This window comes from Arachis duranensis, chromosome 8 (assembly GCF_000817695.3).
Source record: "Arachis duranensis cultivar V14167 chromosome 8, aradu.V14167.gnm2.J7QH, whole genome shotgun sequence".
Classification (NCBI taxonomy): Eukaryota; Viridiplantae; Streptophyta; class Magnoliopsida; order Fabales; family Fabaceae; genus Arachis; species Arachis duranensis.
This window is the reverse complement of record NC_029779.3, coordinates 40,239,848-40,263,555: the sequence shown is the minus strand read 5'-3', so window position 1 is coordinate 40,263,555 and position 23,708 is coordinate 40,239,848. Positions and strand designations below refer to the sequence as shown.

The window sequence follows — 23,708 nt, the reverse complement described above, 5'->3', positions numbered from 1 at the left end:
TTTCCAACTAGTAATATACTTTTTTGAAATTTACTCAGTCTTCATTAAAAGTATAATTATCATAAAATTTTTACTACAATTGCTTGTTAATTTATGCTAATTTAGTTTAAAATGTACTGTTTTCAATATACCACAAATAATTCATCATGATTAGGGCTAAAGTGAGTTAAGCTAATTTATGAGCCAGTGATAGCTAGATAATCTCACTTCATAAGCATGTGACCTGAGTTTGAGTCTTAACTTTGGATCGTTGGATAAACTAGATTCATTGGCCCAAGAGTTGACTCAATATATACATAGTTATGGCGAATTTTGTGGTGCCACTGTTAAATTAGTGACACCGTGCCACTATGAAAGTTGTTGTACCACTGAAGAAAATGTTGCTGAATTTTTGTGGATAATTAATATGTTTTTGGCTAACTTTCACCATTCACCATTCGCCACCACCCATTGTCTCATCGCTTCAAAAATTATGTTGGCTAACTTTCTTTTCTCCTCCTTTAATGTGTTCACCATCATCCTCCTCCTCATCACTGACAATCTTTGTCCGCCACCACCGCCACCAATCTTCCAAATTCAAATTACTAAATTCAAGTGGAATGGCAATCATAGGTAGCAAAACAAAGAACAGCGAACCTAGAACTGAATAATAGAGCATAATAAAGCCAATAAGCTATACAAACAAAGACCAAGTAGTCAAAAAAATAAATAAATAAAAGCAACTTAAAGATCAAGCATCTAATGGAGATACCAGTTCAATGAACTCCAGCATCATCAAGTCCAGGAACTATACTCCCATTCTGTTAAAAAAAAAAATCATAGAAACCAAAAGATAGGCCTCAATAACAGAGCCTAATGCAACCAAGAAGCTATCCAAAACATAGATCAAGAAAACCGAATGATCAGAGGAACAAACCAACACACACAAAGTTAAAAGGGCAAATCTGCGCAAATACCAAGAGAAGCGAGGCGGCATAAAGAGACTGAAGCGGAGGTCAAAAGGAATGCAGCAAAAAAGATTTTTTCAGAGAAGATAGTTCGATTGGAACCAACAGACGCCGATGAAAGGTACCCAAACCAACCTCCCTCCTGGCCTCACATCAACTGGCAAGAGATTTTAGTATATTATTAGTATCTTATCTAAACAATATGTAATTTACAGAAATTAAGCACTAAGCAGCGGAAGGAGAACAAGTTAATCACATGACTGTACCATGTACAATAAATCATCGAGTGAACAAATAACTCCAAAATAAACGTGGTTCCCCCTTTCATATCCCTTTACTCAAACCGTTAACTTCGTACAACCAATCTATTTATCAATGACCAATATAATCAGCTTATTAGCCGACCCCACTTAGTGGGACAAGGCTTTGTTGTTGTTGTTGTGTAATATAATCAGTTTACTCCATACATTCATGTATCTGATCAGAACTGTGCCATTGCTGATTAATGAGTTTCATTCATGAACTTCAATCATGTCCACATCGTCACTGAACATTAATTCGAATGTTTCCATGGCCAAAGCAGATACCATAGCTACCAGTAATCCTTGCAAGAGCAGTCACCATTTTTGAAATGATGGAAACGTATCCTGTCCCTTACTATGATCCTTTTTTGGTATATCTTAGACACTAGTTTCATAAACTCATGACAGTCCTCACAAGACCTTAGATTCTTCACAATCCGGATTTCGGAACCCTGCCTATTCCTGATTAGTCCATATGCAAGAGCTAGCTTCTCACTATGATGAAGTAACTGAATGGCTTTATCCTCATCATCCATCTCAAGCAACACCTCTGATACTCTTGGATTATACCCTCCCTTTCTAATTTCATCTACAATCTGATCCAATTTGTCATATATTTTCTCTGCTTCAGGGTGACTATAATCTCCCATAGAAAATTCACATACAGTGCCATCAACTTCAATCCTACTACACCCTGGAGGCTTAGTTAATCCCCTTCTGTTCATCAACTCTCTCACCTCTGCTTTGTTACACCACTTCCCAGCAGACGCATAAACATTGCTAACGAGTATGTAACTCCCACTATCATCATCAGCAGTTCTCTTTCGTAGTTTGAGGTGTTTCATGAGACGCCCTGCTCTGTCGGTATCCCCATGAAGTTTGCAGGCCCATATCATGGTCCTCCAAAGAACTGCATCAGGCTTGATAGGCATTGTATTAATGAAATCCTCGGCTTCCTTCAAACGCCCTGCTCTCGCGAGGAGGTCCACCACACAGCCAAAATGCTGAATTGTAGGCTCTATACCATAACGTTTTGGCACATCATTCAAAAACACGTAAGCTTCATTAACCAAGCCTGAATTCCTACACGCCGAGAGAACCGCTGTCATTGTCCTCTCATCAGGTTCTATCCTACAGGTTTCCATCTCAGCAAACATCCCAATAGCTTCCTGGCACATTCCATGGCTAGCAAGGGCAGAGATCATCGCGGTCCAAACAAAAACATCCTTGTCCACAACATTGTCAAACACGTTCCGTGCACTCTCTAAGCACCCGCTTTTAGCATACATATCAACAAGGGCAGTGCCAACATTCGCCTTAGAATCAATCCTCTTCTCCTTCACAATCATGTGCACCTTCTTCCCCACACTTAAAGCTCCGGTTTCAGCACAGGCCCTCAAAACAGACATCACCGTGGCATCATTGACCTCTATCCCAGCCTTCAGCATGCTATCAAACAAGGCCAAGGCGTCGACGTGGCGATCAGCGTTGACAAGGCCATCAATCATTGAAGTCCAAGAAACCACATCCCTAAGAGGCATTCTATCAAACACTTCGCGAGCAAACCCCAACTCGCCAAATTCAGAATACATGTGGATCAAGGCGTTCTGGATATACTGATCAGACCCGAAACCCGTCTTAGTGATGAGAGCGTGGATCTGTTTGCCTTGTGGGGTGAGTTTCAAGCGGGCAAGACACTTAAGGAGGAAGGGGTAAGTGAAGTTATCGGGTTGGAGTGGTTGGTAGTGGATCATGGAGAGGAAGAGAGAGAGGGCGTGGAAGTGGTGGGTGGGGTCGGGGCTGCGGGAATAGGCGCGGATGATGGTGTTGTAGTAATAGGAGTTGGGGCGGGGGATGGAGCGGAGGAGGAGGCGAGCGTAGGAGAGGTTGCCGCAGGGAGAGAGGGCGGCGAAAGTGAAGAGCTTGGAGACATTGCGCGCTGCGTCGTCGTTTTGAGTGCCCCCTTTCAGGAGTTGCGCGTGGAATTGGAGCGCGTCGGACATGCTTCTCAGCTCCATCACAACACCGCCCAGTCGGCCAGTCACCCACTCATGCTCACTAGTCAACGCCACTTTATCTTTTTGTGATGGGCGAAGTAGGATTTTATTCTTAAAATATAAGTCGAAAATTTATTTTATTTTTTTATATAAAATTGTTTTTAAAGTTTAAAATTAACTTTTAAAATAATTTTTTTATTTAAATTTTAAATTTTTGGATTAAATTATTTTTAATAAAAAATTATAAAATTAAAAAAATTAAAAGAAAGAGAATGTTTTTGTTCATACAAATAGAAAAAAAAGAGAGAAAATAAGAAAGAGAAGAAGCTATCTATGATTCACCTTTATCTCTGCTTTTATCGCCAAAAATTTAAAACCAAGTTTAACTTTAGAAACGATTTTAAAACCAAGTTAAAACTTAATGACCATTTTGTATGTAAAAAAAAAAGGTTGGGGACGAAAAAAATTTTGACCTATATCTTAGGGACCAAAATCGTACTTAACCCTTTCGTTATTTATTACTAGTGGAATGACCAAAGTTCTGAAAATCAGACTGATCATCAAACCACTCTAACTACTGATTCACTTATTTATTAGTCTAATCGATTTAATTGTGATTCAACTGAAAAAACTACTTTATGATAAAATAATAAATTATAAATAAACAGCTGAAATATGATCATAATCAAATATAAACCTTAAAATATTTTTTAAATTTAAAACACTACATCAATCAAAATCTAATATAATTTTTAATCTCATCAATTATTAATAATTTATCACTCATTAGTCATTATGTCATTATATCACATTAAACTCATTAAGATAGTCACAATAAACAAAAGAAATTCATTGAATTAACCAAACCAATAACAAATATTCATTCATTTACTTATTTAGTTAATTGAGTTAATTCAATTCATCTATTTCTTCATTTACTTATTTAGTAAATCTTAAGAAATTGTATAAAATTAATCATTTTTTGTCTAAACATGCAAAGAAACAAAGCAAACACTATCCTATATCCGAGCAGATGATTTGCTGGAGATCAACACAAGGCTCAGACCAAATAATATTATTAGAGTTACTCTTGGCACTATATCTAGTCATCCAATCCGCAGCTCTATTTGATTCTTGGGACACCTACTCAACGTGAACAAGCCAAGGTCGAGATAAAAGCTCCTGAATTTTGTGAATCAAATCTATTAATTCAGATGAATACCCACTTGTAATGTCAAGGCAATCTATTTCACATATAATATCCCTCAAACTGTAATTTCAAGCTAAAACAAACTCCCTTCAAGCAGCAAATAATTCACATATGATAATAGATCAAGGGGAATGCTTTCAGAACAGTTTGAGATCCACCCTCCCTTAGAATCTCTAATAATACACTCGAATCCCACTACATTTGAATCCAGATATAAGCTTGTATCATAGTTAACTTTAAAACTGTTGTCTGCCGGTGGTTTTCAGCACAGGCGATTTTGGAGAGACTTAAACGCATAGTTTTGATTCCTATAAACCTGTAAGTCCTTGGCGGTAATTCTAGCCAACGCAACAACCATGTAGTCTGTCCAAAGGTTGTCAATATTGAATATGTCATTGCACCTATGTCTCCATACCCACCAAAGCCATACACCAAAAGACGCCTCATTGTTAGCCAAGGCCTTCTAAAACCACTCTTCAAGAGCAGTATCAGCTGTTGAGTCAAGTATACCAAGATTCAACATATGCCAAATTGCCTTTTATCGTTCACAGTCTCTAAGACAATATTCCATTGTTTCATGCACCTTGTTACATCTTTTACACATATCTGAAGAAGCTAAATACCGTTTGAATAAAAAAGTCTCAGTCGGTAGAGTATCATATAAGCCAAGCCACATAGTGAATTTGAACTTCTCTGCAATGTTAGTATTCCACATCTAGTTCCAGTTGCTATTGGCATTCCAATTCAAGGTTTTCTCTAATAACCATCTATAACCCTCCCTTGCACTATACTTTTTTGTTGCTGCAGGATATCACCCCACTGTGACTCCAACTCAGTCGAACTAGGATATTTCAGACCACGAATAAACTGCTTAATCTCATGCGAAATAGACGTGGTAAGACTATCAACCTCCCAATATACCTCTTTCCACAAGTCAGCCACTATAAAATCTGATTTAGAAATATGCACATAAGGAACAAGGTTGCAAAGCTTACTAAAAAGAGTCCACTCATCATACCAAACTAATTTGTGGACATCTCAACATTCCAATGAAGTCCTTTCTTGAGATGCTCATAGGCACTAACAATGTTCTTCCAGGTAGCCGATGAAGAAATTCTACTGTTTTCGCTTATACCAAAGTGATTCCGGAGATATTTATGCTTCAGAACCTGCACCCACAAACTTCTCGCTATTATTTAGACAATTTCATACCAGTTTTTCTAGAGGCGCCATGTTAGCACAGGAAGTATCCCTAATATCCAATCATCCTGTCCTTTTAGGAGTTATTGCGATCTCCCACCTATCCAGAGGCAGGCCTTTTTCGGTCACTTTCAAAGAATCAGTTTTATTACATGCATACTTCGGGAGAAGAGAAATGTGTATGACATAAACTGGGATAGAGGCCATAACCGATTTGACAAAACAAATCATCCTTGCCTTATTCAGCAGGCATCCTTTCCAACTGGAAAGCTTCCTCAAAATTTTTTTAGTAACCTCCTAAGTCGTTCTTCTGGAAGCTCTGGCATGGTTGATGTTAATTCCTAAGTATTTACCCAAATAATTATAAAACCGAATGTTAGAGACCCCTAAGAGAACCTCTTTCCTCCTCTCCGATACCCTCTTGGAACACTAGGCCTTTGACTTATGAAGATTTACCTTCAGACCTGACGCTCTGGAAAACAAGTCTAGAAAATGCATAACCTCTATTACTGAGCTTTCGATGCCTTACAACAAAGCAAGAGTTCATCTGCAAATATCAAATGAAAGAGTCGAGACCGTTTCTAGAAATCGTACCGGGTTCCACGAACCATGGAAAATACTATGAGAGATAAAGTAGGCAAGCATTTCCATACAGAGTATAAATAGCTATGGAGACATGGGATCTCCTTGCTCAACCCTCTCTTTGGATTGAAATTTTGGAGCATGTTCCCATTTCGCAAAATTCCCAGCGAAAAAGAAGTCACACAATTTAATATAAGATTAAGGGTAGCTTTTGGAAACCCAAATCGGACCAAAGTAGCTTCTAAAAAATACCAGTCTACCCTGTCATAAGCTTTTTCCAAGTCAATCTTGAACACCATGGTCCCTTTTCGAGATTTAGTGTTCCTCATGAAGTGCATAATCTCCTGAGTAATGATAATATTCTTTGTGGTTCCTCTCCCTAGAATGAACATGCCTTGCAAATGACCAATGATCTCCAATAGAAAAAGTCTAAACCTGTTAACTAGAATATTTGTAACAATTTTATAAATTACATAAAATAATAGGCGAAAATTCCCGTAAGGAAAAGGGAACTTCCACTTTAGGAATTAGAACAATGAGAGTATAAAAAATAGCCGCATTCATTGGCTTACCCTCAAAGGCTCGCTTGACTAGTCCAAACTCTCAAGGAAACTCGGTGAAACCAATCCGACCGAACTGCTTGAGGTAGGATTTGAACCCCTGCCCTCAAGGAAACAAAAGCACTCCACAACCACCAGGCCACTTTATTTCTTATTAAAATTTATGCAAATTATAATATAGGGTAAAAAACACAAATAAACTAATGGAGGATAGTTGTTACATGAATAAGCTAAATTGAAAATTGATTCACAAATGAGCCAAAGCATACTTATATGTAATTCGAACCTATTTGGTTCGAACTCCAATTGCATATAAATCGAACCTATTTGGTTCAAACTAGACACACATAATTCGAACCTAATTGGTTCGAATTACACACGAATTGAGCTATCTCATAATTCGAACCTAATTGGTTCGAATTACTAAGGAATAAGTGTGAATATGTTACGTGCATGAAATTGTAATTGAAATGAAACAAATTTAAAATGTTGTAACATATACAGAAAAATTATTTATTATATAAAATTTATAAAAAATATCTTTAAAATTAATTCTAAACTTTTTAAAATTATAATTAATGTACTCTTTTAATTTCTAAGATTACTTATATTTTACTTATTATTTATTGTAAATTTTTTTTTTTAATATATTAGTATCTGCTTGGATTTAATTGTATGCCTCGTTAAAAAATGCTTCTAAAATCAAATCCTTTTTATTTTTTTTAATAATTTGATTACAAATTTTTTAAGAAAAAAATACTTTATATCTTTAATTGTCTTAGTTTTTTAATCTTAAATTTCATTTCGTTTCAATTTACTTTTACATTTTATTTTGTGTTAATTTTATCCTTACTTCAATTTAATTAAAGAACATTAAATCCTAATAAAATAAACTTAAAATTAAATAAAGTTAAATAAAATAAAATTTAAGAATAAAATTAAAATAATATTCAAATTACATATATAAAGTGTATTTTTAATTTAATTCTAATATTTAACTATATAATCTCTAGAAATAACGATGAGCTAAAGAAATATACACGTAAAAGATAAAAATCAAATTTTTTATTGACATTAAAAAATGTTTGTAATAAATTATATATTCATTGAAATGGAATAAATTTAAAATGGTGTAATATATACGAAAAAATTATTTATTATATAAAGTTTATAAAAAATATCTTTAAGACCAATTCTAAACTTCTCTAAATTATAGTTAGTGTACTCTTCTGATTTTTAATATTATTTGTACTTTACTTATCACTTATTGTAATAAAAAATTAGGCCTTTTTTTAAATATATTAGTCTCTATTTAGTTTTAATTTTCTGCGTTGTTAAAAAATATTTCTAAAATCAAATTCTTTTTAATAATTGCGTTTTGATGTTATTTAATTTCCACATCATGTCTTGCTTAATTTAATTCATAGACTAATTTATTCCATGTGTGTTCAACAGATATTTCCTTTAAAACTCCTTAAACGAAACATATTCATCAATTATAATCTCATGCACGTAACATATTCACACTTATTCCTTAGTAATTTGAACCAATTAGGTTCGAATTATGAGATAGCCCAATTCGTGTGTAATTCGAACCAATTAGGTTCAAATTATGTGTGTATAGTTCGAACTAAATAGGTTCGATTTATATGCAATTGGAGTTCGAACCAAATAGGTCCGAATTACATATAAGTATGCTTTGGCTCATTCGTGAATCAATATTCAATTTGGCTTATTCATGTAACAACTATCCTCCATTGGTTTATTTGTGTTTTTTACCCTATATATATCATATAAACTAATTAATAAATTATTAAAATTTAAAAATAATAGTTATTTTAATATAAAAACAAAATAAAAATATTTATGATAGAGTAAAAATAACAAAATATTTATTGTTCATGTTCCGTATTGTTTTAAAATAACTTGATATTTTTAAAATGTTACTAAAAATATGTACTTTAAATTTTAATTTTAAACTTTTGACTATTTTTTATTTTTTATTTACATAGAACCGAGTCAACCGGTTCAACCCGTAACCCACCGGTTGAATCAGTGATCCAGTGACCCAGTAATCTGATGATCACTGGTTCGGTTCTGACAACAATGCTTTTAACTTCTTCAGACATCACTGGTTTCACTAGCTTTTGACAAGCCTTAGTACTAAGAGATGGGTAGGAAAAAAGCCCCATGGCGTCCAAGTCAATATCCTCCCTTGTATAAAAGAATTTTTTAAAGAAAGAATTTGTCGCCATTTCTACAGTCAAAGTCTCCGTGGCTCAAGATCCATCCTCCAAAAACAACTCATGAATCTTGTTCCTTTTTCGGTTGATAACCGTTTGCAGATGAAAAAATTTTGTATTTCTGTCTCCACATCTCACCCACTATTCTCTAGATTTTTGGTACCATGACAGCTCTTCTTGAAGAAGGACAGAATTCAGTTCCTAATGTAAAATTTGCTCTTTGATCCCATGTTGTTGATCTTTCCGACTCTCCAAAGTAATCTGAATGTCATTCAAAAGTTTCTCTAGCTCCCTTTTCTTAACAAAAATGTTGCCAAAAATCTTTTTATTAAAACTAGTTGCATCTTTCTGAGGCTCCAACAAATATTTGACCACATTCGGAGCTCCTTTATTTCAAACTGTATGAACAACATTCCTAAAAAGAGGATGAGTCATCCATGCAGCCTAGAATCTGAACAGATAATGGCCCTTGGTAGTCCTCTCTGCCATCTTGCACTTAGTGAACAACGGGTAATAATCAGAGTGAAAGCGCGCTAGCACCTCAGTATAAGCCTCCGAAAATATTAGTCGCCAATCCTGGTTGATGACTGCTCTATCAAGTTTCTTAGCCATTTAGACCCCACCTCTCACCTTCCTGTACCAAGTGAATCTTCTTCCAATAGCCTCCATATCAAACAGCCCACAATTCTCCAAGGTTTTTACAAATTGTTCTGCTCTGGCAAGACTAAATTGCCCCCCTCTAATTTCAGTCTGTAACAGAACATCACATTAAAGCCCCCTAACACGATCCAAGGTCCGTGAATCAGATTAGCAATTCTTGTCAAGTCACCCCACAGTTCTTTACGCTGATGTATATGTGGGTTAGCATACACCACACTGCAGTAACTAGAGGTATTACTATAGTGGTTTCAAAACTGATACATTGATCAACTACATCCAACACTCTCACAGAAATATTTAAATTAGAACATAAAACCTATACACTTTTACTATGACCATTAGCCTCAACAACATCAACACCCTGATAACCTAGATTATTCCAAAAAGATTTCATCCTCTCGAAAGGAATATGCATTTCAAACAAAATAAAAAAATAGGGTGAAATTTATTCACTAACTCTTTACTATGAATCTGGGCCAATTTATTAGAGATCCCTCTAATATTCCAAAATAAAAAGGTTAAATCTAAATAATCTATAAAACAATTATACTGTAAAAAGGACCAACCTCAGCCGAAGTCCCCTAACGAGATGATAAAGATCCACCATCATATCCCCCTGAGACTTGTTTGTCCTTACCCGGTTGTTGCCCGATTTGTTTGTGTGCCTCCACTGGCAACCTTACAAATTTGCTGATTTGCTGCTTGATGGCGTCACCAAGGCAGTCCGGAATCGACAGCGAATTCTGCAAAGAAGGGTGATGCAACCTCTTGTGCCCTTTTTTATAATGGCAGTGAAATTCGGCACTGCAGCGGAGACAACTTTGTCCTTCAACTCTTACTATTTGAAAGATGCTGTGCGTGCTTGAGAGAAAGAAAGAGATCTGTCAACCGACTCGGTCTTCACCCCTGATCCGACTCTTCTCATATGCAGTCCAAAATTACGGTTCTGGCCAAATTTTTAATTTGAATGCAACGACATTTTGCCTTTAGAGGTTTGTTGGGTTTTGTTTAATTGGTCCAATTTTTTTCTCCTTTTACCGCTGACTTTGGTCCAACCAGCCTTGTCTCTCAAATGTCGGAATTCCACTTCCTTCCCATGCAACGTACCAGCCAATTCCTCCCCAATATTCACAACTATCACTGAATTTTCGAGATTGCATTCAAATTCAAACTTATCCTAATTTATGTACCATTCATTCATTCGTTACTTATGTATCATATATATGTATTATTACCTTAGCTTATACTTTATAGCATCAAATTACCTCCAAGCTCACTAAGAAATTTGGAATAGAGAATATTTTATTTTATTTGTTTATTTATTAATTTTAGCTCAGCCAGCACTGATATATATAAAAGATGGTGAATAGTTTACTCAGTATCATGAATCGTCTTGAATGTAATTATTAATTATCTTACAATCCTAGAACATTATCACCCATACTTTGTTACATGTTAACAATCAATCTTTAAAAGCATAAAAATAAGAGTGTATGTGACTGTCATTCAAGGTTACTAATCAACTGCTTCTTTCACTAGATATTAGTACACATAATTAAATAATGGTTTGTAGCATACAAATTGGACAATGAAAACTTGTCCTTTAAAAGAGAAAGACTTTTGGGTTAGAAAGGAGCACAATTAAAGTATTTTCCACTAAGAATTTGTGAAGCGACATAATTATTTGCAGCATCAGTGTAATGAATACCATCCCAGCTTACATAGTCATCCATATTAGAGCAAGGCAATCCCATCATTATGCTTCCATTGTTCAACATCTTTGCTAAACCACAACTAACTTCAACATTCAGTTTTCCTCCACTTCCACAACAACTCTTTATTGGTTCCCTAAACCCTGCAAATAAATATATATGCACAAAAATAAATTACCTTAGCTTTTATTAATTACTAAAGCCCTATATTTGCAGTTGAATTTGACGCATTTTAAGTCAATAAAAAATAAATTGTTATTTGTGACTATGAAAATTTTAAATCATAAAAAGAACTTGATATTTATAAAAAAAATGGGTTAGTTTAAGGGCAATTTTATCAAATTAATTCAATTTTAATTTTGATGAATATATAATAAATTGACCTTTAATTTTTTTATAAAAATATTATGTATACAATAAAAATCAACACTAAATTATATATTGTCTATAAATATGTATATTGTTTACATATTTTTTAATATATATTTTATATTTTTAATATGTATTATATTTAGATTTATTTAATTAGTGATTGATTTTTAGTATACACATAATACAATGATTTATTCGATAATCTATAGAATATTGCTATGAACAAAGAGATACTAACCAAGTTTAGAATAGTTTGCAATGAGGTTTGATTTTATAGCAAAGATATCAACATGTGTCACGGTTGCATTGGGATAATGGAGCTGGAATTTGTCGCAAAGATTACGGAGTTGTAGGTTGAATGTGGTAGCAGCTTCGTTATATGAAATAACGCATCCATGTTTGTCAAGCTTTGAAGGATCACTTTCAAATTTGGCAACATTCACAGCCAAACATCCAAGTGGACCCGTGTTGTGTATCCAAAAATTTCTAGCACCATTTTCATACAGTTTCTGTATCAAGCAAACAAAGAACAATAATTTAATATATTTGATTAAATTAATATCAAATTATTTTAATTACTAATTTCACATGACTATAAATACATATTAGTTTCTAGTAGATATATTGTTTGAGACAAACCGTTATTGCAATTTCAAATAATCCAATGATGTTTGGAATTGAAGCAAGAACTTGATCCAATGTTTTGTTGCTTTTAAATGCTAGAGAAAGATCGTTTTGACCAATGTCAATCATGTACAACCCCTTTTTGAAAGCATCCTCATTTGGCAAGTACTTCTTGAGTTTCTTATCTAAATCATTATTATCGAGACAAATATAATTAAATAAGAATAAATGCATCAAATAATTAAATAGTAAATTCATTAGTTGTGCAAAATAAATGGTTGATGAAAACAAGTACCTTTAGAAACTAATTGAAGAGCTCGAGCTTTGAATAGAAGGAATTGAGAGACTTGAGTCTCTAAATTCAAGGGGGTAACATTTATATCAGTGGGTTTAAGGATAGTTGAACCTGCTGCTGCAAAATTGCAGCCCTTACTGAAATTTGGCAAACCTAGTGAATATAGATATGGATTGAGGGTTGGCAACCCTATCTTTTTCACTGTAAACAACAATAGGAAAACAAATAACTATTATTAGTAAAACAAACTCAAGAGAAGTCTTTTTTTAACTTCTCTATAAATTTCTAAATAATTTCTTAAAAAGTCGCAATTTAGTTTTAAAAATTGTACTAGATATTAATATTACTATTTTTTATAAGTCAAAAATTAAAAAAATTACTTTCAAAGTTTTTCAAATGGACCTTTGAAACTCGTTTGAAAAGTTCTAAAAGTAATTTTTTTGAGCTTTTGACTTATAAAAAAGTAATAGTAGTATTAATGTTTGGCGTAATTTTCAAAACCAAATTGCGACTTTATAAAAAGTTATTTAGGAGTTTATAGAGAAGTTTAAAAAATGACTTTTTCATAATATTATTATTTTTTTATCACATTTCTATAAAATAAATATTTTTAAAATTAAAAACTCAAATACAAAATAATTTTTTTATAAGTTACTTTTAATATAATTATTTATTATTTAAACTATTTTTTCAAAAAGAGTTTAATTAAACTATTTATCCAAACTGAGTCAAAGAAGAAGTTCATACCATAAAAATATTAGTGATTTCTTATTGATTTCAATTTTAAAAAAGGGTTCAAGTTGGCATAAACAATTAGTTAGAATTCAATGAGTAATCAATAAAAATTTTAAATTGTATAAATGTGCTTAATGGAGAGAGAGAGTGTGTGTGTTTGTTATTTGATTTTTAAAAAAAAAATAATGACATTTTAGTAAGAGTATCTTAACTTTATTTTTTGACATTTATATGATTTTTTTATTATTTGCACTGAAATTATTTTCATCAACACAAGAATAAAGCAAAAAAAAAAAAAGAAGAAGAAGAAAGAAAAATCTTACCATTATTCAATTTTCATGCCTATAACTTATCCAAGTAACTATTATGATTAAAGTAATTAATAGTAGTAATGTAAGTTTTAAATAGATATGAAGAAAATGTTAATTACTCAGAAAGTCAAGAATGAGAGCGCCATTACTCCATCTTCCAGAAACTTTGAAGTTTCCTTTTGGAGCGGGCGGAAATTGCATGCCCATCAAAGTTGCTTGTCCACCTGTATCCGAATTCGAGTCACCGAAATTAAAAACTGATGGGTACCTAAACTTTGCTGAATTCACCACACCCAAACACAATATGAGAAATAACAAAACTTGGAAAGCCACAACATTATTATTCTTGGAAATCATCATCTTCTGTAATATGCCTATCGATTTTTTTGGTTGTATTTATAAAATGTAATGTGCATAACAAACCAACCCCACAATTAGCCATAAAGGGATAGATGCTGATTAATTTAACTACTTGCTTTTGTAAAACTGCTATTATTATGTATATAACAAATGTAACCATCACATATAGTTAATTAAGTTGCATTGGTATGCTTCACATGCAACTAATTAATTCAGAAGAATTAGTTATTTAATTCTATTGTTGGTTACAAGTTGCAACAAGAACCTACACAATATTACAAACATTGAGAACTAAAGTAAATTATAATTTGTTTTTTTTAATGTATTTATTTTTTTATTTTGTATTCTTTAATTATTATTGAAATATGTAGATAATTTTAAATAATATAAACACATAATTATAAATATTACATATAAAAAATTATGAATATTAAGTTAAATAAAATATATAATTGTGTGATTGTATATTTCAATGTTCATTTTGCATGCTCATGAGTGGTGACAGAAAATCTGAAATTGATAGTCCATATATTGTATAGAGTTACTTGATGTTAGTAAAACTAATTAATAAAATAAAGTGTATGTGTTAAAATGATTTTTCTAGGGAAAAATACAATATTAATATACACAGCAAAGAAGTAGCAATAATTATTAGGGCAGATTTTGACATAGGAGAGTTGTTTCCTGCTTCCAAATGGATTCAGCTTGTGAGTAGATAGAATTAAGAATTTAGTTTTGAGAATAAAGGAGTTTCTTACATGTATTTAATAATTATAAATATTATTATGTCAGTAAAAGCTAAGTAATTTTTTTACAATCAATGTACGAACGATTATATATAAAAAAAACATATATAATTAAATGGCTACTGTATATAATTATTTATATTATTAATACATAAAAATTAAATTCATAAAATTAAATTCTCTATAGTATATATATTTGGTATTCGATTTGTTTAACGACTTGGTTTAATGCTTGTATAGCAGGATGCAAAGATTTGTTTCTCAGATGATGTGTAGCCGGATGGATTCAAATTCATAGATATCAGAATGCTTCATTCTCATTGTATTGTTGTGTATTTGCATAAGAAGAATGGGAAAACAAATATATGAAAGCAATGACTTACAGGCATCAATTAGTATTCAGTAACTTATTTGGGAGTTTAAGAAAGAAAGGGGGAAAAATTACATAGCAAGATTCACTCAAGAATTTGAAAGAGAAAACGCATCACAAGTTAGAACAACAAATAGTTCATCAATAGAACAAAAAGAATCGAGTAACAGGAAGCAAAAAGGAGGTGTCTATTGTGGATGTGGCTTTGAAGTCCCTATTAAATTTGTAATCATTAATATAATTTAATGATAATAAATAATCACGATTTAACACTTGATGCTCTCAATTTTTACTCCAACTGGTTGATCATCATTATTCATGACTCACTATAGATGTGCAACAAATGTAAACTGCTCATAAATTCTATCGGTGCTTATACTTTATAGAAAAATCCTACTCATCCTTTAAATATTATCTTTTATTCAGCTTTTAAATTTTATATTTTATTATTTTAATTTTTTGATTTATTATGTTTCCTATTTAATTTTAAGGAACCACTTTTTTTATTTAATTTATTATTATACTTATCACTGCAAAATTTATAACCACTTACAGTGTATTGATTTTTCGTGAACCAAACCATAAAATTTATAACAATTTTTTGTACACTAAACCGGTGAAGTTTTTAAAATAAATTAAACTCACTTCAATTATTTTTTTTTCTTATTCAAAATATTCAAAATTCATGTCAAAAACACATCTAAAATTAAATAAACAATATAAACACATCCAAAATTATCTATTGACACATCTAAATTATTGACATTGTGGTTCCAAGTTACATATTAGACAAAGAAAAACTAGACTCACAAACATTTATAAAAAAAATAGACACTTCCAAAATTATGCATAAATTAAAAAAAATAGAACTTTTTATTAAATGAATAAAAAGGATAACTAGAGACAGAAAAAGAGTGTGACGCGGGAGAGGAGACAGGGGAAGGCACGCATCGACAGAAGAGATGCGGGTGGAGAAGCGGTTGTACGTGGCGCAAGGGAGAAGACTAAGAACAGGGGAAGGCATGCATCGACGAAGGAGGCGCGAGGTGTGTGCGCGGCACACGTTGCTGAAGGAGGAAATCGTCGCAGAGGAGGTGTGCGGCGCGAGAGAAGACAAAAGCGGCCACAAATGAGGAAGGAGGCTTTGAATTTTTACGGAAGAAAGATTTTACTAATAAAAATCTGATTTGAAATATTTAAAATTTTATTTGAGATTTGTTGGGATTTATAACATTTAAATATAAAATTTTAGATTTTAATTCTAGTTAATCTGTTTTTTTGTAGATTTGTATTTAAATTAAAAAAGAAACAGTAAATTTATTTTGATATGTTTGTTCTATTTTTTTAAATTAGTGTAATTAAAAAAATAAATAAAAAATCACCTTTAAAAGATATTTAGTTAGACTGTACTTTATATCATCAGCACGTTCGAGAGCTTCCCTTTGTAGTAAAGAAACAACAACTAACATAGTACCCTATATATGCCTATACATACGACTAACTCAAGCTAACTTACCCAAGTTAGCTTCTAACTCTAGCTATTAATAAAACTTAACCCGAATTAAATAACTAACTTCCAAGTTCCAACTACTCATCAACTACTTGAACCAGCTGGCAGCATAGCACCTGAATTAATTATGCAATTGTATCCGCCACACATATCACAGCAAACTGATTTACTTCTGTATATAAATAGTTCCTCTCCTTTTATATGCTGCACTGAATTCAATCAAGTTTAATTTATTCACTTTACACTTTTCTTTCTATACCTACTTAATAATATCAACATTTCAGTTTGTTCATCAAACACCAATATTTCCATTCTTACTTTAATTTCCAAAAAAGCACATAATAATGGTTCTCCAGAAATCATCATCATCTATGGTGTTTAAAGTGAGGAGGAACCCAGCGGAACTAGTGCCACCTGCTGGACCCACCCCCCGTGAGCTCAAGCTTCTCTCCGACATTGATGACCAACAAGGTCTACGCATCCACTATTCAGTGGTTCATATCTTTCCTTACAAGCCTTCAATGGCAGGGAAAGACCCTGCCCATGTAATCAGGGAAGCGTTGTCCAAAGCACTTGTGTTCTATTATCCACTTGCTGGGAGGCTTAGGGAAGGTCCTAAGGGAAAACTTATGGTGGATTGCACTGGCGAAGGTGTATTGTTCATCCAAGCTGAAGCAGATGTTACACTTGACCATTTTGGTGTTGATCCTCTTCCTCCATTCCCTTGCTTTCATGAGCTCCTCTATGATGTTCCATTTTCTAATGATGGAATTATTAACTCTCCGCTCCTCCTTATTCAGGTTAAATTATTTACCCACACGATTGTCGTATCATTATAAAAAAAAGAAATGAAACAATAAAAGGAAACGAATCAATTTATCGAACAAAGAAATGAAACAATAAAAAGTAAAACTAATTTAGAATATAGACTTTAAAATTTAGAGTTTAGAATTTAGAATTTATAATTTAAAATTTTAAAATTTAGAATTTAATTAATATTTTTATTTGTAATAACATTAGGGAAATATAAATTTTTTAAAATTATGTCAATTTTGTTAGATATTATAGATTATGGCGCAAAAAAATTATAAAATTAAATTATTTTTACAAAATGGTCATAGGAGACAAAAGTTTTCATTGGTTTAGAAAACCTGAGACTCTCTGTAAATTAAAAAAATCAAATAATAAGATTTTTAGTTATTATTTTTGTGTGAAAGAATTTAATTCTTTATTAATAATTAATTAATCATTTTAAAAGAATTTAATTTGTATATTTTTAAATTTGATTAGGTGTTAAGTCTGTTGTATAAATAGAAATTATTAATTTTTATACTTGTTATTTAAAAATAATATTTTTTCTCTATGTATATAAAAATATAATTAGATATTACTATAAAAAAATTTATCTTGATAGTTATAAAATTAACTCAATTTTTTTTAAATAATTGAATCTTGATTCTAACTACTTTTAATCACAATATTAGTATTTTTTTCAAATTATATGTCGTAAATATTTGAAGGAAGAGAAGTAAAAATATAGATTAAAAAGATAAGTTATAAAAATTTTAAACTAAATAAAAAATATGCGTATAATAATATTTTTAATTTAAATTATATTATCTTGTTAATTTTATTTTGTGTAGAATAGAAAGGTAGAGAAAAATAAAGAACGAGAGAAAAGAGAGAGAAAGATAAATAAGAAGAATGAGAGAGGGAGTTTATTAATTTTGAAAATAAAACTTTATTTTAATTGTAATGAAAAAAATCTAGTGACACATTTTAGTTTGTCAAATTATTAATATAAAATATAAATTATAAATTATATATAGAGTGAAAAAGATAGAGATATAGATAAGAGAATGTAGCTATAGGAAGGGAGTTTATTAATTTTGGAGAAAAATATTTTCTCTTAATTTTAATAAGAGAGAGTTATGTGACATATTTTGGTTATTAAATTAGTTAGTAATATATAATATAGTTATATTTCAGTTTCAATTTTAATATTTTAATTTTAATTTGATTTAAATATAATTAAAGAATATTATATTACACATTTTAATGGTCAAATTTGTAATTAGTTATTTATAATAATGTATAAAAAAGATAGAGTGGGTAAAGGAATGAAAGAGATAGAAAAAGAGAGAAAGAGCACGGGAAAATTTTTTAATTTTAAAAGAAAAGATTTAATTTTAATTGTAATGAGAGAATGATATATGATATATTTTAATTGTAAAATTAATAATATATAATAGATATAATAGATTTTTAAAGGAGTATAGATCGAATTTAAGAGGTTAGAATTTAGGATTTAAGAAGTTAAAATTAGGATTTAAGATAGTTGAAAGCAGGGCACAGGTTGACAACTAACGACACACTAGTAGTTAATGGTGGAGGGGTGGCGACAGATAGTATGATGGTGTGATGTTGGAAGAAAAGAGAAAAANATTAAAAAATAACTATAGCTTGATGAATATTAAATAAAAAAAAAGTTTTGATTATTTTTTCTGTTTTCTTAACAATAGTGATATTTTTATTAGTCCACTGTAATTTACCAAAACAATCTTATTTTTTACGGTATGAAAAAATACAATTTGTAATTTGTAACGGAGATAATATTCGTATGCAATCTTGTTACCTTAGTAACAGTATTTTTTGTCAATTTCTATTTATATTTAATAAAAATACTTTTATAGATATATTTAATAAAAATATCTTTTTAAAACTATATCTAACAAAAATATCTTTATATATATATTTTTTAGACGTATCTCTTTATATTTAAAATATAATAATTAATTATTATTGATAATAAATTAGCGTACTTTTCCATTCAAATATTATCTGATTGAACGGGTTGGCAGGTGACACAACTCAAATGCGGCAGTTTCATCTTTGCTATGCGTGTGAACCACACAATGTGTGATGGAAGTGGATATATTCAATTCACAAAGGCCATAGCAGAAATAGCCCAAGGTGCAGGAAAGCCTTCGATCCTCCCAGTGTGGTGTAGGGAGCTTCTTTGTGCCAGAGATCCACCCAAAGTCACATTCATCCACCATGAATACAACCAACTACGGCTTAAAGATGACAACAAAAGTGTCTCCTTGAAACCCTGCCATGCTTCCTTTTTCTTTGGCTCCAAAGAGATTGATGCATTGCGCTGCCTCTTCCCTCGTCAAATTGTTCAATCTTCCACCACCTTCGATGTCCTCACTGCATGTCTCTGGCGTTGTCATACAGCTGCACTCCAATGGAAAAACCCCAATCAAGAGGTTCGCTTCATGTGCGTAGTCAATGCACGTTTTGAACCTTGCAGGTTAAAATAACTACCTCTACACACTCCTATTTAATTTGAACAGGGATAACTAGCTATTAAAAGAAGGGTAATTTTTATTTGATTCTCTCTGATCTTTTCTTTTGCTAATACCATTATTTTTGTGATAGGCTTAATCCTCCACTACCTGAAGGGTATTATGGGAACGCATTTGTGTTTCCTGCGGCAGTTTCTACTGTGGGGATGCTATGCGGGCAGCCCATGACCTATGCATTGGAGTTGGTGAAGAAAGCAAAGAAAGAAGCAACTGAGGAGTATGTTCACTCTACTGCCGATCTAATGGCCATTAAGGGAAGGCCTCCATTTTCCTTGACAGGATCCTTTATCGTGTCAGACATCACAAAATCTGGGATAAGAGATGTGGATTATGGATGGGGTAAGCCTTTGTATTCTGGACCAGACAAGGCCGGTGTAGATAATATTCCTGGTTTGAGCTTCTATGTTCCATATACTAACGCTAAAGGAGAGCATGGTAGATTGGTTTTAATTTGCCTCCCAGAAGAAGCCATGAAAAGATTTGAGAACGAGCTTAATGGAATGCTTCAGATCAAGGATGAATAAAATCCTATCAAGTCAATAGTGTCCAATCTATAGCGGATGGTTGATCTGAATATCAAAATATGCATGCATGTAAACTTAGTTTTATAACTTATCGCATGTGTGTCTGTTATGTGGGTGTGTGCGCGCGTGTTTTTTTTTTTTAAATAATAAAGAATTGATCTGATGATAATACATATGTTTTATATTGTGATCATCTACTATTATTATTATTATTATTATTATTATTTTTATTATTAAATCGAAAAATATAGATAATTTATAATGAAAAATTTAATATGTTAAGGCCATTGCGTACTTCCCTTTGGTAACAAAACTTAAAAGGGAAGAAAAATATTGGTATTTTCTGTATGTATTTATTTTTAAATAATTATACAAGATAGTGCTACATATATCCATCCGCGAGTATCTTTGCAAATCTGTCATAATAATAAAATCAGTAAAAATATTTTACTAGCTGATAAGATGGTCAATTCCCATAACTAACTTTTTAGAAAAAAAAAAAAAACTAGTATATATTTTCGAAAAAATTAAACAAAAAATATATATAAAACTTACCACTATAAAAAATTTATAAAGTTATAATTAAAAATAAAATTTAACGATTTTTAATATTAAAAGTTAATATTTTTTCAATTAATTTGAGTTAATTAATGGTTATTTCATTCATCGTTATTTTTAAACAAGTGTCAGATATTTAAATTCTACCTTATGTGTAGCAATTTATGATTCTTTAAACTGACGTCGGGACGTCATTTGTGCCACCAATCTTGACGATGTTAATAACCCCACTATGGTGAAAATAACCATAAACCCACTTTGGTTGGCCAAACCAATGATGCATTTCTTACTCTCGAAGAGCCTAGAAAAAATAAGCACACAGTTTATTTCATATTCAAAAATAAACTTCAACGCTATTTCATAAATAAAAGGTACATGAGTTATTTATACTAGTGGGAGAAGAAAAAGACTTCATAACCTGAACGATGTGGGAATAATACATAACACAAAATTCACTATCCTAAATAATATAGGACTTATATTCTCTTATTAAAATTAACTAACATAATTAACCTACTAACTCTACTTGCTCTTGCGTCATTCTCCCTAGGTTGAAAGAACTCTTGCGTGAAAAGACTTGTGACAGCAGATGATCGATCTCATTGATGAATCCACACCAAAAGATCCTATTGGTGACTCCACACCAAAGACCCCACTCACAAATCAGATAAAATTTTACAAGACCGGTGACAGCAGACGATCTCGTTGACAAATTCACACCAAAAGATCCCATTAGCCAATCCACACCAACAAATCCACACCAAAATATCCTATTAGCAAATCCACGCCAAAAATCTGTATCACAAATCAAATAAAATTTCACTAAAGCAAGGTGAAGTCCACAAGGACCGAACTTGCTCTGATACCAAACTGATACTGAGACGTCGCTTGAGTCACCAATCTTGGTGAGGTTAGCAACCACACTATGGTGAAAGTAGTCATAAATCCACCTTAGTTTGCCAAGCCAATGATGCACCTCTTACTCTCGAAGAGCCCAGAGAAAAATAAGCACACATCTTATTTCATATTCAAATAAACTTCAACTCTATTTCATAAATAAAAGGTACATGAGTTATTTATACTAGTAGAAGAAGAAAAAACCTTCATAACTCGGATGATGTGGGACTAAAATATAACACAAAATTCATTATCTTAAACAATATGGGACTTGTATTCCCTTATTACAATTAACTAATATAATTAACCTACTAACCCTACTTACTCTTGCGTCATAAAGAGAGCTCTAATTTGCAGTAAATTAGTTCCAACCTGTTGAGTCAAAAAATATCGTAGAAAAAAATAGTATTTATCTTTAAGGTCTACCAAATTAAAAAATATCATGAAAATAAAATAGTATTTGTCTTTAAAACAGAACAACTACTTATTGATAGCAATACTTATGAAATTTTGTTTTTGTTAAAATTTATCTAGACCAATTTCATTTGTTGATATCATATTTATTCTTGAAATTAAAGTAATATGATCAACATTTTTTTCTGTTAAAATTTTATATTTTATGACATAATTTTTAAGATGTAAAATTTTTAGATTTATGTCACTACAAAAACTATTGGATTAGTTAATATTTTTTAGTAACATCACTTGAACATTATTCTTGAGTATTATTAGTTTATGCGAGAAAAAATCATAATAATTTTTATTATTTAATATTTTATTTTATTGGAAAATAAAATATGATCAGCTAGATTCATAAATATATTTTTTATTTTTTACACTAATTTATTTAGCAATAATTGTCATTAAAAAATAAATAACTATTTATCTTACAATATCATGTACAGAGTATTTTTTATTATGAAATTAATTTTGGTTAGTCATATAAAATTTAAAATGTTTTCTGTTTTTTACTCAAATTTAAATTTAAATTTAAAATTGATTAATAACTCATTCTTTTTTAATTTTAATAACAAAATCAAAATTAGTTAAGTACAAAACATTTAATATTGGTTTTAATCGTTTTAATTTTAATTACTGAAAATCAAATTAAAAATTAATTATAACTTAATAATCGATTATATATATATATATATACGTAAATAATAATATATAATTTATTTTTTTTGACAGAACTAATGTATAATTTATGGGAAATTGATTTATTGTTCAATTTTTTTTATAAACTTCTTAGTATGTGAATATAGTAACTTTATTTTTTATTATGTAATTAAACTAATTAATAACTTTTATTATTATTTTTTTATCAAAAAAATATCAGTTTATACTATTTATATTTTTTTAATACAAATAAATAAATAAATACTTGTATTATTATGTTTATTATCCTAAATGATTGTTTAAGTTGTTTATTTTGTATATTAAATAATATTCATAATATCGTGTATATCTTAAATTCATTAATTTACCTGTTAGAGGAAAAAATTTATGCAATAAATCATATATTATGAAGATTAAATAATTTATACATAAATTTACTATATGATCGTTACAAAAAATAAAAAAAAAATTATTTATCATATATAATAATTTTTTTATATATG

The 23,708-nt window shown here is 31.0% G+C and overlaps 3 protein-coding genes across 3 annotated transcripts; 1 reads left to right on the top strand and 2 right to left on the bottom strand.

The window, feature by feature from the left end:
* Positions 1-1,005: 1,005 nt before the first annotated feature.
* On the bottom strand, positions 1,006-3,282 carry LOC107462842 (pentatricopeptide repeat-containing protein At4g21065-like). Its single transcript, XM_052252492.1, has 2 exons — positions 1,214-3,282; positions 1,006-1,104 (listed from the first exon to the last, which is right to left on the bottom strand). Exon 1 carries the CDS (start codon positions 3,265-3,267, stop codon positions 1,540-1,542), a length of 1,728 nt encoding a protein of 575 aa, XP_052108452.1. The 5' UTR covers positions 3,268-3,282; the 3' UTR covers positions 1,006-1,104; positions 1,214-1,539.
* An 8,044-nt stretch (positions 3,283-11,326) lies between these two features.
* On the bottom strand, positions 11,327-14,110 carry LOC107462699 (GDSL esterase/lipase At1g54790-like). The gene is made up of 5 exons (XM_052253399.1): positions 13,870-14,110; positions 12,705-12,905; positions 12,425-12,594; positions 12,024-12,294; positions 11,327-11,556 (listed from the first exon to the last, which is right to left on the bottom strand). The coding sequence occupies exons 1-5, from the start codon at positions 14,108-14,110 to the stop codon at positions 11,327-11,329; spliced, it is 1,113 nt and encodes a 370-aa protein (XP_052109359.1).
* Positions 14,111-17,080: 2,970 nt separating this feature from the next.
* On the top strand, positions 17,081-20,631 carry LOC107462736 (13-hydroxylupanine O-tigloyltransferase-like). The gene is made up of 3 exons (XM_016081362.3): positions 17,081-17,536; positions 19,598-20,052; positions 20,181-20,631. Exons 1-3 carry the CDS (start codon positions 17,081-17,083, stop codon positions 20,629-20,631), a joined length of 1,362 nt encoding a protein of 453 aa, XP_015936848.1.
* Positions 20,632-23,708: the final 3,077 nt, after the last annotated feature.

Bases quoted from the DNA above. Each gene is read 5' to 3' on its own strand.
- LOC107462842 (XM_052252492.1), bottom strand. From the start codon at position 3,267: ATGGAGCTGAGAAGCATGTCCGACGCGCTCCAATTCCACGCGCAACTC.
- LOC107462736 (XM_016081362.3), top strand. From the start codon at position 17,081: ATGGTTCTCCAGAAATCATCATCATCTATGGTGTTTAAAGTGAGGAGG. The intron at 17,537-19,597 runs GTTAAATTATTT...ACGGGTTGGCAG, and splicing joins CTCCGCTCCTCCTTATTCAG to GTGACACAACTCAAATGCGG. The intron at 20,053-20,180 runs GTTAAAATAACT...TTTTTGTGATAG, and splicing joins GCACGTTTTGAACCTTGCAG to GCTTAATCCTCCACTACCTG.
- LOC107462699 (XM_052253399.1), bottom strand. From the start codon at position 14,110: ATGATGATTTCCAAGAATAATAATGTTGTGGCTTTCCAAGTTTTGTTA. The intron at 12,295-12,424 runs GTTTGTCTCAAA...TGCTTGATACAG, and splicing joins TATTTGAAATTGCAATAACG to AAACTGTATGAAAATGGTGC. The intron at 11,557-12,023 runs GTTAGTATCTCT...ATTTATTTGCAG, and splicing joins TGCAAACTATTCTAAACTTG to GGTTTAGGGAACCAATAAAG.